This window comes from Wyeomyia smithii, chromosome 3 (genome assembly GCF_029784165.1).
Source record: "Wyeomyia smithii strain HCP4-BCI-WySm-NY-G18 chromosome 3, ASM2978416v1, whole genome shotgun sequence".
In the NCBI taxonomy this organism is placed as follows: domain Eukaryota; kingdom Metazoa; phylum Arthropoda; class Insecta; order Diptera; family Culicidae; genus Wyeomyia; species Wyeomyia smithii.
In genome coordinates, this window is record NC_073696.1 from 21,960,632 (window position 1) to 21,976,242 (window position 15,611).

A 15,611-nucleotide genomic window follows, 5' to 3' on the forward strand; every position below is an offset into this window, starting at 1 on the left:
TTTGATGGTTATTTCTAAAGAGCCAAAATGAACCCATTTCCGCAAAAAAAAGGAAGAAAACATAGGACTGTTATGCGAATGCGACAACATGCGACAGTAAAGTAAAAGCTTTAAAACATGGGTCTAGGCTACCTCTATCAAGGGTGTAACTACCATTTCGATAAATAAATAATCCATTCGTTCATTGAAATAAATGTTGCATGTTTCTATTCGTCCCACAATGGGGCGAATGGAAACACTCATCAGTCAACTGCGTTTGTCTTGTTCCGATAAAAGATTTGAACTTTACTCTAAAGCAGCGGTTCTCAACCTGGGGTACGCGTACCCCTGGGGGTACTCTAAAGCCTTCAGGGGGTACGCGAAAGAAAAATCAGTAATGGCGGACAAAGCAATTTTTCTTTACGATAATTCATTTGTTGTTCAATCTTGCTCTTAAAACATGACTGTATTAAACAAACAAACCATAGTTCAATTTAAAATCTCAACTAGACTACCACATCATGATCTACAATTACTCCCTCTCACTCTGCGAGAACATTCCAAGCCAGGGGGTACAATCGATATGATTTATATCGCCAAGGGGTACGCGGACAAAAAAAGGTTGAGAACCGCTGCTCTAAAGAAAAAGAACAATTACATGATGTAGTGTTTTATTGATATAAGATGAAAAAAATTAAAAGGTATAAAAATAGCGAAAATGTTCGGTTTGTCATTTATGATTTATCATCTTATTTTATGGATATGTCACAACAGAATCCTCATTAGGAACGTAAGAACTCGGGGTTGGGTCAAGCATATCTACTGTAGAAATAAAAAAGCGTGTTTTTTCATTCAAAATGAAACAGGCAAATGAAATACTTGTGATAGTTGCGACAGATTTTCTACGCTAATTATTCATTAGCATTATTCGTTTTCTCGGAAAAGCCTTAAATAAATGAATCATTATTTTTACCATTGGATTTCATTAATTCCAATACCTTTCATCGAAATACTACAAACTGCATGAAAAGTATACCAGAATCGCACTCCAAGCACGAATCGCACGCAGAAGAAGTTCATTTGCTCTGGTGGGTGCTCTTTCTCTTTCCCGCACCCACCAGCTGCACTCGATGCACTCGTGGTCGTGCGTGTATGATTAGGCAAAAAAAAACTTCTACGCTGAGTTCCGTTCGCGTAGCTCTCGGCACCACTTGCTCTCTCACCGCAGTTAGTATACGTGAAATAGCTCAGCACGATCGGTGTTGATATCGGTTGGCTCGTGCCAATTTTCGCCAAATTTAACGTGTTTTCGGTCGAATTCAGCGTCCAAAGTGTACCTAAAGTGAAGGTGAATGCAATTGTCGTACGGTGCGAGTGAGAATCGCACTGGTGGATTAGTTTTGCGCCAGAAATTACGACTTTTGAACAATCGTTTCGGGATTTTCCTCGGGGACGGGTTTCTTTTCGCGAGAGTGACGTTTCTTGAATCACTTCGACGACGGGTGTTTATTTTAAGTGCGCATGTGTGTGTGTGCTCTTTGTTTAGAATAGGAATACGCACACAGCTGAGGAAGCCCTTGTTGGTGGAAAGTGTTTTTGATTGTGCGATGCAGCATACTGGAAGCAAAGAAGCTCGAATGGCAAAGTGAAGTGAAAGAAGAAAGCGCAATCAGTACGTGGTGCGAAGCTACTCGAATGGTTGTTGTTTTTTCTGCTGCATACAGCAGTAGTGGCAGCGAGATTCAGCGTGAGAGAATCCATCTCACGAATAGTGAGTGAGTGAGTGAAGTTCGCAGCCAGAGGCCGACAGCAAGAGTGTATGGTTGTGTGATGGTGCTAGTCTCGAGTTGTTGATATGTGATGCGATTTAAAGATGGCTACAGCGAATAACCGAAGGCGAGGTGGCGAAGGCGGCTTATCAAAGCTGTCCTGTTCCCGGTCGTGCTGTGGGGACATATTCGGATATCTGCTGCGACTCCGGGTCAGCCCGGAGGAGCTAGAGCAGCGCTACAAATCACGGGAGATTGACAAATTTCTCGAAAAGGATAAACATGCATTTAAAAGACAGGTATGATGGCGTTTAGTGTCGGATGATAGTGTTCTGTTTTTAAATGCTAGTGCAGTGTTGCCATAGCGGTATGATCATACTCACCTCTAAAACGATATTGTGTTTTGAATAATGTCGTAATGTTGAAATGTGTGTTAATTATTTCACTCGCGTTCATATTTTTCGCAAGACGATAGCTCATTTAATTAGCACATTTCTGACTTCTTCGTATGGCGAACTTGAGGTCCTCAAGTATAACTACAACATTGTCGAAGAGACTTTTGCTCTTACTCGAGCACCGAAGCTGTGAGAGCACATTCTGACAAATTATGTATTGCGATGATTTTCTCAAATCTGCTCTTACGGCTCCGGTTTTCGACTAGTAGTGCTACTTTAAAACTTCAAGTTTGTCATACGTTACATAGTCATACATAGTTGTTTAAAAATATGTTCATCATCTGAGCTATCGGATTGCGAAAGAAATGAGCGTGAGTGACACTTTACATCCTTGTTTCCAATGTCATATTAAAAAGTCAGTACATTTTAAATAAATAAACAATATGTACAATGATTCCTTTTTTGTACAAATTTCACAAAAATAATTTCAACACAGAAAATATGTTAACAAAATTGTTATATAAAGCCAGAAGTTTTTATAAGGTCTTATAATTTTGACGTGCATCACGCTCGCCCATTTTTTTATTAAACTATAAAAAGAAAACTAGGGCAAAAGCACCAATTTCGTCAATAGAGCTAGTTTAGACCATACCAGTATTTAATAGATATGCTGACCAGATGTACCGTTTTAAGCAGAACAATGCCGTTTTCCGACCATTTTCACCCATCCCGTCTTTTTACTATTTTGTACCGTTTTTTTTTGGATACTTGAAAAATTCTGAAATTTACATCAAAACTCGCTAATATTACTAAATACATTTCGTGCATTCCCAATTGACGAAAAAGTCGTAATTGCAAGTTGAGCCATGATTATTCTTAGGCAAAATTTCGATGTTTCATGCGACAAATTTCACGACTTTATGTCAAAAATCGCACCATAATATGCAAAATTTGGTCAGCCTATTGAAAGATAATTGTAAAAAAAACACTTTTTTGCGGATGGTTATGCTTATTCAATCAATAAAAGAATTAGTTATGCTTCTCTCAATTTACCACACAAAACAGTATTAGGATAATGTATAGGCCGTTATATACCACAAAAGGTCAAAATAATGGTCGCAGTGGTCAAAATCTTACAGAAAATTGGCTGTTCTTATGGTCCACAACTTGGTTTAAAATTGTCTTGTATGTTAGTTTTCATAAGACAAGTAACACAGTTTTCTACAGTAAATGAAACAAGAATAAACATGAATACTGGTCGGACTCGATTATCCGGAACATCAAAAATTTTTTCATTCCGGATAATCGAGTTTTCCGGATAATCGAATCACACAAAAAATACTGAAATTTTGCGATTAACGAACATAGAATAAATAAATATTCCTTTTCTTTATCTTAAGAAGCAAAAATAATAAATTGGACATTGATTATTTTCACTCAATTCGAGCATGTCCCAAACATGCCGGAAGTGACTTAAATGGTAACAAATATGCCAGAAGGGATAGTAAAGGCAAAATTTCGAAATAAAAATTGAAAATGGCCACCAAAAAAATAAAATTCCGGATAATCGAGTCCAAAATTCCGGATAATCGAGTCTCCGGATAATCGAGTCTCCGGATAATCGAGTCTCCGGATAATCGAGTCCGACCTGTAATTAATCAAATAATTAACCATCATGGCTGAAAAGTTCATCTGACTGAAAACTCCTGGAATGGGGATACATTTGAAAATAGTCTTTACCACTCGTATTATTTAAAGAAATCCAAAAAAGCAAAGCCTTGGTACTACCTTTCGATTTGGCTCAATGTTTGATATTTTTTATGTGTTGTACTTTGTGTGAACGATTAGAATTTCAATAAAATACAATATACACTGTGAAACTTATAGCGCATTTTTTTATTCCACAAGCTCACCTCGTTTTGACCTGGAAGCGCACTAACTGCTGTCAAAACCCTTCTTCATTCGCTCGATTTTGACCCAGTTTTGACCTGCCGTGCTGCCCGAAGCGCACTGTAAAATTTGTCAGCTTCAACCCACCACCGCACGTGCTAAGTTCGTAAACAATTATCTGGCATCTCCTTCTTACTTGCGTCTTGAATGGCGATGACGTTTAATTATTCCTCAGCAGTTTTGCCCGCACACAGTGGAATAAAGAAATTCGCTATTATAAAGGCACGACAAATCTAGCGAACCAACGAATCTGGCAACACTGTTGCTCGATTTGATTGCTCGAAATGCTTGCTGCGATTTAAACGCCGACACAACGTTTGTGGATAAATTTCATTCATCTGTTTTCTCTCATCTCTCATGATCCCACTCACGCGTACGTGCAGCTGAGTGCGCGATCACATCGTCATCGTCATCTGAGGAATATGTTTTGACGGATGGAATCTGGGACTGTCAAACGATGCGAAACTCGCCGTTTTTTTCTCTCATCGTACGTCCGAAGCTTTTCTCCAAATAGTTCCGATAATGTGGCTCAAATTGGTCTATAATTGGCATTTAGCTAATGCTTGGTATACTATGGTACAAGTTTTTGCCTCCGTCCGTAGCGTACGGAAAAGGTGTGTAGAAACTTTCCTTCATTGCACGGTTGAATAACTTCATTTCTGCCCCTGCTACCCACGGATTAACCGATTATAATTAGGCTGACTGACTAATTAAAATCTATGTACGCAGATGACGTCTACGTCTTCCTACGTCGTTCGCCGACACGCACGCAAACAGGAGATTCGTGCTTTGTTATTATCAAGAGCGCTGCCTGTTGTTGGCTTATGCTGTCGCGAATGATCGCATCCGTGGTAGATTGGCGCTCGCGCGTGTGATGCAAGATCGAACAGGAACTAGGCGGTAAGGTGTGATGTAAATAAAGTTTACTAGGTCATAATGGCCGATCGGTCGGTCGGTTGGGATTTTCCCCGGTCCAAAGAGTATAAGTGTGTATGTGACATGTGAAGTCGTACCAACCAACCGCCACCGATTAGGGTGCGATAAAGTGTCAATCGTCTTTGTCTTGGGTCCGTTTCAGGATTAGTCACGCCACACTAGCGTCACGAAGCCTGTCGTAATGTTTAACACATTTTACGCAACATATTGGGGATGCGAGTTTCAGAGCCTGCCCGTTTGTGTCGGTCAGCCTAACTCAGGTCTAAACGAATGTGAACCTTTCATTTAGCAGGTATGTGAAACGGTCGCCATGTTATCAAACATATTGTGTCTTCGTGTGTTCACATGCATTCCATGCCATATGTTATTCTCTAAATGCTATTTTAGTCTGGCACGGGTTGCAATTATTTTGAATTATCTTGGTAAATAATTTCACATTGTATTTTAATTTTACGAAGCAATTTGCATCCATCGTGTTAAATACAAAATGTACACAGGACATTCATTTTGAATCAGATCACAACTCAAGAACGATATAAAGTGCAGTCAAAACCAACATTGACAGTCTTATAAAATTGTGAACTAGCAGAAAAACACTTTTCCATTGAGAATGATCCGCTATCTCCGACCATCGTTCGGTAGATTTATTGTGTCATTTCTTTAGCTTGTTAACGCATTGCGATTACGGACTGTAGTAATATACTCTTTTTAGGCACACTAAAGATAAGTAATAAATTTTGGTACAAAACCGTCTTTCATATCTCTCTTCTCAGATGCTACATTAATAATTCATGGGTCATAATTGGTGCAGCCACCATGTTTTCTACGAAAAAAACATTCCGCAAAAGTTTTTATTTTCTCTCTCACTATTATCTCAGATTCGCACACAAAAGAAACCTCTTTTCAAAACGCACCCTTACAGCAGCGTCGCAGTCGTCGTCGTCGTCGTCGTTGTCGTCGTTCCGTGCGACCTTTAAATTTGAAGTTTTATTGCCTGCATCCGGGCTAAAATACATCCGGGAACATGAAACCGGCTGGCCAGAGCATTTTTATGTGCTCCGTCTTGCGCTCGACATTGCGCATATTTTCGCAAACAATTCCTTTCACCGCAAAGAGCGAAGAGATAAATTTTCCTTTGACTTTATTTCTTCCACAACTCATTGGATGCGACCGGTGCACCAGGGGTTGCTTACCGCTTCACTGTCGCGCTAGTGCTGGCCCTGCAGCGCGCAGGCAACGCCAGAAGGAGGGTATCCGGATCGTGCCCCGAAACGATCGGTAAGATTAAACCGTGACAAGTTCATGAGAGCAGCTAACGAAGAATAACACAAACAACGCAAAATCAGAAGAGGCACACATAAACAGAAGAGAGCACAGGCGAAACCACACCGGTAGACCAGAACATGAGCAGTCAGCCGCTCGCCATGCCACGCTGCCGCTCCGCCTGGTTTTCGGCCGAAGACTGATGATGGAGCCGGTTAAGACGGGCGGATGAATCTCGGGCACGTCTGTCGTAAATTCGATTGCGATGCCAGCAACGGGTGGCATGGCATCTACATGAAAGTCAAAGTCAATCGGCCAGTCAATCGGACGGACAGACGACACGGTGCAATAGGAATCCAGTACCGGATACCGGATGTGCTGTCCAAATGTGGTGTTAAGCGACGTTTTTGTTTTTCACTACTTAGTACGAAGAACCCCGAGCCAGCAAATGGTTTACAATGTAGAGTTGGACATCCAGAACATGTTTGTAAGTGATCGATGTGCCTATAGGCACTTAATATGACTTTCATCGATCTAGTTTTTTTTTTTTTAATTCGGAGCAATTTGAAATGTCGCATGTCATTTCTCAAGGGTATCCGGAACATTTCTCTTGTTTCGACTTTCCTAATTTGAGTTATCGCTTGGAAAATTTGGTTTTAGATTCGGATCCATCCATACCAACTCCAAAAAATCACTAGGGATTCAGCAGGATCGGAATACGTACTAGTCAATTTCGTTATATATATACACTCCTTGCTGCAATTAATAGAAAGTAAATAATTGAATTTTAACGATTTTTCAACTTTTCCAGTTGACTTTTATTGTTGTCATGGACCAAAAACCGGATGCCTGAACAAAGCCAAATTACCGCAAAAATAACCATTCGAGTTAAATCGTGACACGTGACGGTTTTGAACATTGCAAATTGTAAAAGAATTGGACGGACGGAGTGAAAGTAATTATTACATTCAATGGGGAAATCTTTCATCCTTGAACCTGCTTTGAAGTAGAGAGATTTCGCGCCAACCCCTGGTGGCAAAAACCTTTCAAGTTTTAACAAAACTTGGTCGATAATTTAAAATTATTTAAGCCTAGATACTTAGGTATTTGGTGTGTAAAATGAATTTAATTTTTTGTAGATTTTGCAATGATCATTTTCAAATCAGGTTTTCAAATAGACATCAAAATGTCTAAAATGCAAGGATGTTTTTTAAATAATCCTTCGAAAAAACCTTATTGATGATCTTTAAGAATTTCAAGAGCAAATCATCACGCGTACTGATGATTTTGAATGAAAAAAACACTAGAAACAAAATACTCCAACTAACACGCATAGAATCCTGAGGATACCTATAACTCAGTGACGGAATCGTGAATGGAATCGTTTCTGCGACACGGACAGAATCAGTTCGAATCGCATATGAAAAACTTTCTCATTGATTTCCCAAGAAGCCAAAGATTTAATTCTGAAAAATCTTTCGGATTCGCTCTCACGCATCTGTAAACAATCTGATTTGTACTGGAAATAAGATACATGTTTCTTGAAAAATATCGATTACTGTGGTTCTACACATTTCGATTTCAAAATTTCATCGTAGAACTTTGATGTTACGGAGTATTACAATAAATATAATGTTATTATTAGCTCTGTATGGGTAATAAAGGCGTCCTGGTCAAAGCAAACTTTAGATTGCAATATATTCTACAACATATACGAAAATTAGGATTAAATTTTGACTCAGTGACAGTCCCCTCAAACGTTTCTACGCACTCATTTATCTGTGGAAAGTAGTGCCTGATATCCGACAGCTTTTGTTTGCAGAGCAACAGTGTAGATTGCTTGGCAAAAGCTAACCCAGATTCTTTTACAGATTTCAACTTAGTTATTTCTTTCTCAGTGTTATACTTTCTGATTAAATCCTTTAACTTGTTATTTCAGTTCTGAAAGTATACAAAACCAATAACCAATAACCTGTAACTGACGATTAACAAATGAAAATTTCCTATTGAGAATGATTCCATTTCAGCGAAACTGGATTCACACTTTTTCCTCTGAGCTGATCCTGAAAGAGTATGATTCAGAATGACCAAAAATTAAACTAAACACTGCGACTGTACCTGGAGCTTGTGTCCATCTAACATCAAGCCGAAGTTGCTTCAACTTCTCAAAAGGCGAACGGAACTCCTTTGAACATGCGAACCGAATTATTAATTTCAACAATTAAAACTAACGAGGACAGACTATTCGACATGACTGATGTCCCGGTTAGAAAAATTCATACATATCCGGACGACCACATAAGTTTCGTATAGATTCTCTAGGATTCCTCACATTATAATCTTATTAAAGAATTCTGAAAAAAGAATCCTTAAGACTGCCCAGTAGGCTGTTCCAAAAAAAATCGATGTTGAAAAAGTCAAGGTGCTCAGCCCTAAATTGAAAGATAATGTTATTTATAGCATTTTTGTAGAACATTTCGACTTTCTAAAAAATTGTTTTCAGGTTGCCCAAACGTGAATAATGAAAAAATGACTTTGTTGAGTCACACCATCCGCACTACGAAAGGAACGACTGTCTGCAACGCTGTGAGTGACTCGAGAACCACGCCAAGCTAGTTGGCGCGCGTTAGTATATAACAATTAGGCTTTATTTGCGCCTCCCGCCAAAGCTGGTCATTGTTTGCGACCAGCTATAAAAGTGTACTTGCCATCTCAATCCGGTGTCAGTCGATAAGCGTACGGCGGCAGCGCCGTCACGCTGCCAGTTTGTAAATACTCTTAGAATAAATATACAGTAGCTAAGTAAAGTTTGTGCGTTTCGTGGTGCGCGAAAAAAACCTTCTCCCTGGGCCTTGAATGCCCAACGTGGTGCCAAAGGGCGAAAATTAACACAACGTAGGGTCGTGCGCGATCAGAGTTTTTTCAGCTACAAACCCACTCTTTTTTGCACTTTTTTCAACTCTGTTGGATTCCTAAATTTTTCCATATATTTTTTTATTTTTGCGGGGTTGGTTTTGAATATTTTACATGGTTTGGTTTAGCATTGCATCAGTTTTTTGACTCACAGAGCCCATTGAACATCACAAAAAAGTGAATTTTTCTCATAATTTTTCAAATAAAACCCTTCAAAACACATATGAAAACATTTTTTGATCAAGAACCCAAGTTTTTATTGCAAAGCGGGATTAAGGACGAAAATTTTCATGAAAAAATATCCTTGATATCTTATCGAGGAGCTGAGATATTGGCGTTTTTACATGTGATGGAAAACTATGCATTTTGTCAAAAATGCCACTAAAGCTCAATATCTCCATTGCACAGTATTTTATTTTACCGTTTGTGCGTATAATTTCCTAAATAGTGATTCACATGATGATTACAGCCATAAGGTATGTTCGGAGGAGTTTCAGGATATTTAAAAATGCATATTTTAATGTAGAAAGATGGGTGATCAATCCACCTATGAGTGAGATAAAAAAATTACTTTTCAATCAAAATAAGATAGACGCACGGTGTCTTCGACAAAGTTTTAGGTTATATTGAAACAAGAAACTTTACCGAGGACAACAGGTTTCTATCTCTTATATATTACGAGCAACATTGAGTTTTCAAATAGAAGGCACTAAAAATCACCATATCCGTTCTAACTTTTTTCGCAAATTTTTCCGAATTTTTGAACCTTCTACTAAGTTATCAGCCATCTAAAAATGCATTTGTTTTCTGAACATTGTTATTTTTTATCTCCCAAAATATAACAGTTATTCAACATATTTTTTAAAATGCATAGTTTTCCATCACATGTAAAAATGCCAATATCCCAGCTCCCCGATAAGATATCAAGTATCATTTTGCATGTAAACTTTCGTCGTAAATCCCGCTTTGCAATGAAAATTTCAGTTCTTGATCACATTTTTTTTATTTGTGTTTTGTGGGGTTTTATCTAAAAATTATTAGAATTTTTTTTTTTGTGATGTTTAATGGGCTCTGGGAGTCATAAAACTGAATGAAATGCTGAACCAAACCATGCAAAATATTCAAAAACAACCCCAAAAAAATAAAAAAATATATGGATAAATTTAGGAATCAAACAGAATGGAAAAAAGTGCAAAAGAGTGAGTTTGTAGCTGAAAAAAGTAATTTTTTCATAAATCACGTTTGGGCAACCTGAAAACAATTTTTTAGAAAGTCGAAATGTTCTACAAAAATGCTATAAGTAACATTATCTTTCAATTTAGGGCTGAGCACCTTGGCTTTTTCAACATCGATTTTTTTGGGACACCCTACTGCCCAGTCTATGGGATTGGGATTCTTGAGTGAGACCACTTAAACCGTCATGTGCTTGACAGGATTCCCGGGTACCATTTAAGGGTTCATAAGACGAAATTTTATAGTTCACCTCAACCAGTAGTGATAAAAATCAGTGACAGAGCTCAGAACTGTTTAAACGGCAACTTCTGATAACATTAGTTTTTTATATAGCAATGAAGAGGGGTGGATGGGAAGGACTTGATTTTTTTTACCTCTTAGGGGCCATCCACATTGCACAATTAGGTAAAACAAGTTCAAATACCATCCAATATGAGTATTTTCAGAATCAGGATGACGCCCATATACAGGAAAATGACACCTGACGCCATTTTGGATCCAAAAGGTGACTTCCGCCTTCGAGAAAACAACCTAAAGTGGTCGAATACCACCCAATATGGGTACTTTCGGAATCAAAATACAAATACCCTGCGATCGAAAACTGGCGGAAATTTATAATTCTAGATGGGGACTTCCGCTTCACCTGGAGTTATTTTCAGGGCATCATCCCGATATCAAAAGTACTTGAATGGGATGTAATTTGGCCAACTCAAGCTGTTTTCCGGAAACCGGAAGTCGCGATATTGAATTTAGGAATGGCGTTTGGAGTAAATTTCTGATCTCTGGTCATCATCCAGATTCTGGAAATATTTATATTGGGTAATATTTGCCCATACTAAGTTATTTGGCCGAATACCACCCAATATTCCGACGTGAATTCCGAATTTACAGTGGATTGAAATTGCGCTCTCCCTACGCAGTCGAACTTGTTTCCTCATTTGAACCCAAAGCTTCCATATGCAAATAGTTCTTTTTTTTTGCACTCACTACCCGATTCTTGTACTACACATCAACCAAAATAAATAGAAGAGTTATAAGAAGGAGTAACCTAAATGAATTACTATCATGTTACAAAACGGCATGAGAAAAACAGTGGTTTGGCACACTCACAGTACTTATTCTCAATCCGGGTTGCGTTGCAGTAGAGAAATGAGTGCGAGAGAATATTGAAAAGAGAGAATAGAAGAAGACAACATAGGAGATGAAGTGTTTTACTGCTATCATCAGCGATACCGTTTACCGTGCAACGCCCGTACTGTTTAAATTAACGTAGTTCAGTCAACGATCAATTCGAAAACAACATTCAAATCAACTCAAAAATTTTGTCTCCACGAAAAAAGTCCCTATGCAAAATTTCAGCTTAATCGTGGGGCAGTCTCTTTCCCAGAAGTATACTCACAAAATTCCATTCCTTCGCCAGAATAAAGTGCTGATACTAGACACCTTGTTTTCCACGAAAGAAACTGCGAAGTCTGTGTATGTATAAATAAACAGAAGCTCTAGTTCCGAATCGGAATGTAGCACCAAGGGTTTGCTTATTGCTTTGCTATTAGAAAATAGTTTTTCAATAAAATCAATCTAGCAATTGACTTGAATTCGGGTCATCTCTATTCTCCGCACGTACGGATAATTCTGTTTTATGAATTCTTGGTAAAGATATACTAGATCAACTTACTTATTACAGTCGGACATATGGAGGTCGTGCCTCAAAACGGTTAAAGGTTTACTTTTTGGCCGATAAAAAAATACATAAACTTTTTGATATAAAAAATAACTGTTTATGGCAAATGTTTTAGAAATAGATGGAAAGATGAATGGATGGAAAGTCGATTTTTCTGACCTTTTTTTTTATGAGAAAAAAACCAGCTCTCGAAGTTTCATGCTTAGCCAAAACATTTGGTTAAAAAAGCTTGATTTCGATCATTTTTTATCGGCAATTTCTGTGCATTTTTTCATTGATCATACAAGTGAAGCTTACACGGCTTTAGGGCCACACACGGTGCTCCCACAGACCGTTATTATAAAAAAAAGTAGGAGGTTGTATCCAAGACACGACCGCATAACTGACGTAGAACTACGCACACTATTAACAAATGCATTGTTGTAAGTGTTTCATTAATGAGTCATAAAGTCTTCTAATGCTTGCTTTGTGTTGTCTCAACAGTGGAGGAATGAAGACACTGAAAACACGAGCTGTAAAATCTGTTTCACATTCAGTAAATTAGACGGCCGCTACAGATTTAAATTGCTAATATCCAGCACAGATGGCTCGCTTGAGTTGTTAAAGAATTATTAACATTCAAATACTTGTTTATTTGCCTTGAAAAAGGCATTTTGCTGCTCAAAACTGGATTTGCTGATGGAAACCTTTATGCTGCCTCAGTAGTGGGACAATAACGTCAATCTGGCGACACACGCTGAGAAGTGAGAAGACTGCTCCTGAGACATGGTGACCAACCACAGGGCAAGTGATTTATTTGATTTAAAGGCAGCCACAGGCGCAACCCGCTGCTATCCGCTGCAATCCGCTGTAACTGCTGAGTGCTGATTTATGCTGATATCTGCTTATACTGCTGTCAACGTTGTGGACGGTCTAGCCAGCTCACCTTCCAACTAATGAATGTAGCTGATTTTACCAGAAACACTCTTTTATAACCGAAGGTTGCTACGAAATAGGCCACGCCTTTCTGTTCATTTTTGCCATTCTGTAATGTTCTTTAGACGAAATATTCCACAATTCGCATTTGGTTTTTGTATACAACGAATAAACACCGATCGTGCTTTCACACACGCAACCATGTTAACCCCCATCGTGTTGCGGTTTGTTACATCAAGCGATTTCGTTTGCTCGCTGTTGCGTGTTGCATCATGTTGCAACTGAGCAGCTGGCAGACGACGAAATTCTGTTTATGCTGATTGAATGAATTTCAATTTATTCCTGTTAAGTCGAATTGATGTTAAGGTGTTCTAAAACAGGGCGGTTTGTTGTTCAAAATCGGTTATGCTGATCACAGCCTTCGTGCTGCCCCAGCAGTGGGGGGATTAGGTGAATAAATAAAGTAAATTTTTTGATCGCGACTGAATTTGATTGCTAGGATCCAGCACAAAATGCTTGTGTTATTGCCAAAAAAATATTAACCTTGAATTACTTGTTAATTTTCCTTGAGAAAGGCATTTTGCTGTTGATGATGATGGTCCCGCCACATACCCCTACAAAAGTTTGAGCTGGACGATTTATCCATAGATAATTAATGTGATCACATTTTAATCAGTTATACAAAACAAAAAAAAAACGAACTGATTTTACCTCCAGATATAAACTTCTTCAAAAACTGTATACTTGATTCATAGAGCACACAAAACTAGTACAGGGTTTTCATGACCCTTCAGTCAGACCAACCACAACTATTTCATGATTTTCTCTAAGCATTCAAATAACAATTTTAATTTGCTAAAAGAAATCATTTATATCTGAAAACCGCGCGCGAGGCTCAAGCTTTTGTAGTCTTTTTCTATTATTTTTAAAGCTACAACAACAATAATGAAAAGAAAAAAAAATCCATCATCATCACCGTGACGAACACAGTAGTTTTGTTGTTATAAATTTAAAAAGTCCAATTTAATATAAATATATGAATAAAATTTTACAACACAATCAGATCCGTTCGTATAAAACTTCGTCATTCACAAGCTTCAATAAAACAATCAATATATGAATAGAAACCAGAACAAATACTTCATCTAAAATAAATCCGTTTGTTAAAACTTCGTCATTTAAGATCCGTTTGTTCAAACTTCGTCAGGTAAACTCTACATCATTTTGAAAAACTCAGTATCGTTCTATACAATAGAAACTTTCACGTGTGAAATACATTGTCTCTTGAACTCCGCAAGTGTTGGTGCACGTTTAACATGTCTTGGCATCGAATTGAAAAAATTTATACCTTTATAAAACAATGAATTTTGTGAAGCTCTCGTTAGAAAGAAAGGTGTTCTTATTTCATCCGCGGTTCTAGTGTTATATCTATGAAAATCTCTTCCTCTTTCAATTCTATCACTCAAATATTGAGGTAGCAAACCATTAATTATTTTAAAAATGAACACCATAGACAAATAAACAACTCGCTGCTTCACAGATAGCCATTGCAAAGCGTCCAACATGAAAACAGAGGAATTTAATCTATCACAATTTAAAATCAAACGCATTATTCTATTCTGCAAACGCTGTAACCTCAATAGTTGTGTGTTATTGGCTAAGTATAAAAAAGTAGGGCAAAAATCCAAATGTGGAGAGATGATTGACTTGTATAGCTGTATTTTACTACTGATCGTTAATTCGTTTTTCAGACGGCATAGAATTCCATACTTTTTGGCAATTTTCTTGATGACATTGTCAATGTGAGCGTTGAACTTTAGATTGTCATCAATAATCACGCCAAGATATTCAATCTCCCGAACGCGACCAATTGCCTCATCATCAATCAAAACAGAGACATCATCATTTACAACGGTGCGCGAGAAAATCATAAATTTAGTTTTATCAATATTCAATTTCAATTGCTTATACTTCAACCATCTGCTTAGAGAACGTAAATCTTCGTTCAAGTGTGAAACGGCTTCTTCTACATTCTAAGCTGCAATGAATAATACGGTGTCATCGGCAAAAAGATTAATATCACAAAAACGTAAAACTCGTCGCATGTCATTTATATACATAATGAACAAAAGGGGCCCTAATACACTTCCCTGTGGAACTCCAAGATCATTCTCCACGGGACTAGAAACAGAATCATTAAAAACAGTCCGTTGAGTTCTGTCAGACAAGTAGCTTTCAAACCATCTGAATGCAGTACTCGAAATTCCAAAGCGCTTGATTGTGTTCAACAATAAGGGCCTAGAAATTGTCTCAAAAGCGCGTTTTAGATCAAAAAAAACAGCAAATATTGTGTCTCTATTTTCTAAGTTATCTTTCCATTTTGCTAGTACTAAGTTTAACGCGGTTTCACATGAGTGGCCTTCCCGGTAGCCTGATTGTTCCGGAATTAGCAACGAGTTACTATTTAAATATTCTAGAAGCTGGCCTTTAACAACTAGTTCTAATATCTTTTCTAATGTGTGTAACATGTTGATGGGACGAAACTCTTCGGCTTTAATCGTTCCAGCAACCTTTTGA

General features: G+C 38.0%; 1 protein-coding gene across 1 annotated transcript in view; it reads left to right on the plus strand.

Moving 5' to 3' along the window:
* Nucleotides 1-1,222: 1,222 nt before the first annotated feature.
* The window catches only part of LOC129727885 (guanine nucleotide-binding protein subunit alpha homolog), a 48,291-nt gene continuing 33,902 nt past the window's right edge, over nt 1,223-15,611 (plus strand). The window contains exon 1 of the mRNA XM_055686142.1: nt 1,223-2,047. Coding sequence (XP_055542117.1) covers nt 1,853-2,047 — 195 coding nt within the window. The 5' untranslated portion in view covers nt 1,223-1,852. The remainder of the gene's footprint in view (nt 2,048-15,611) is intronic.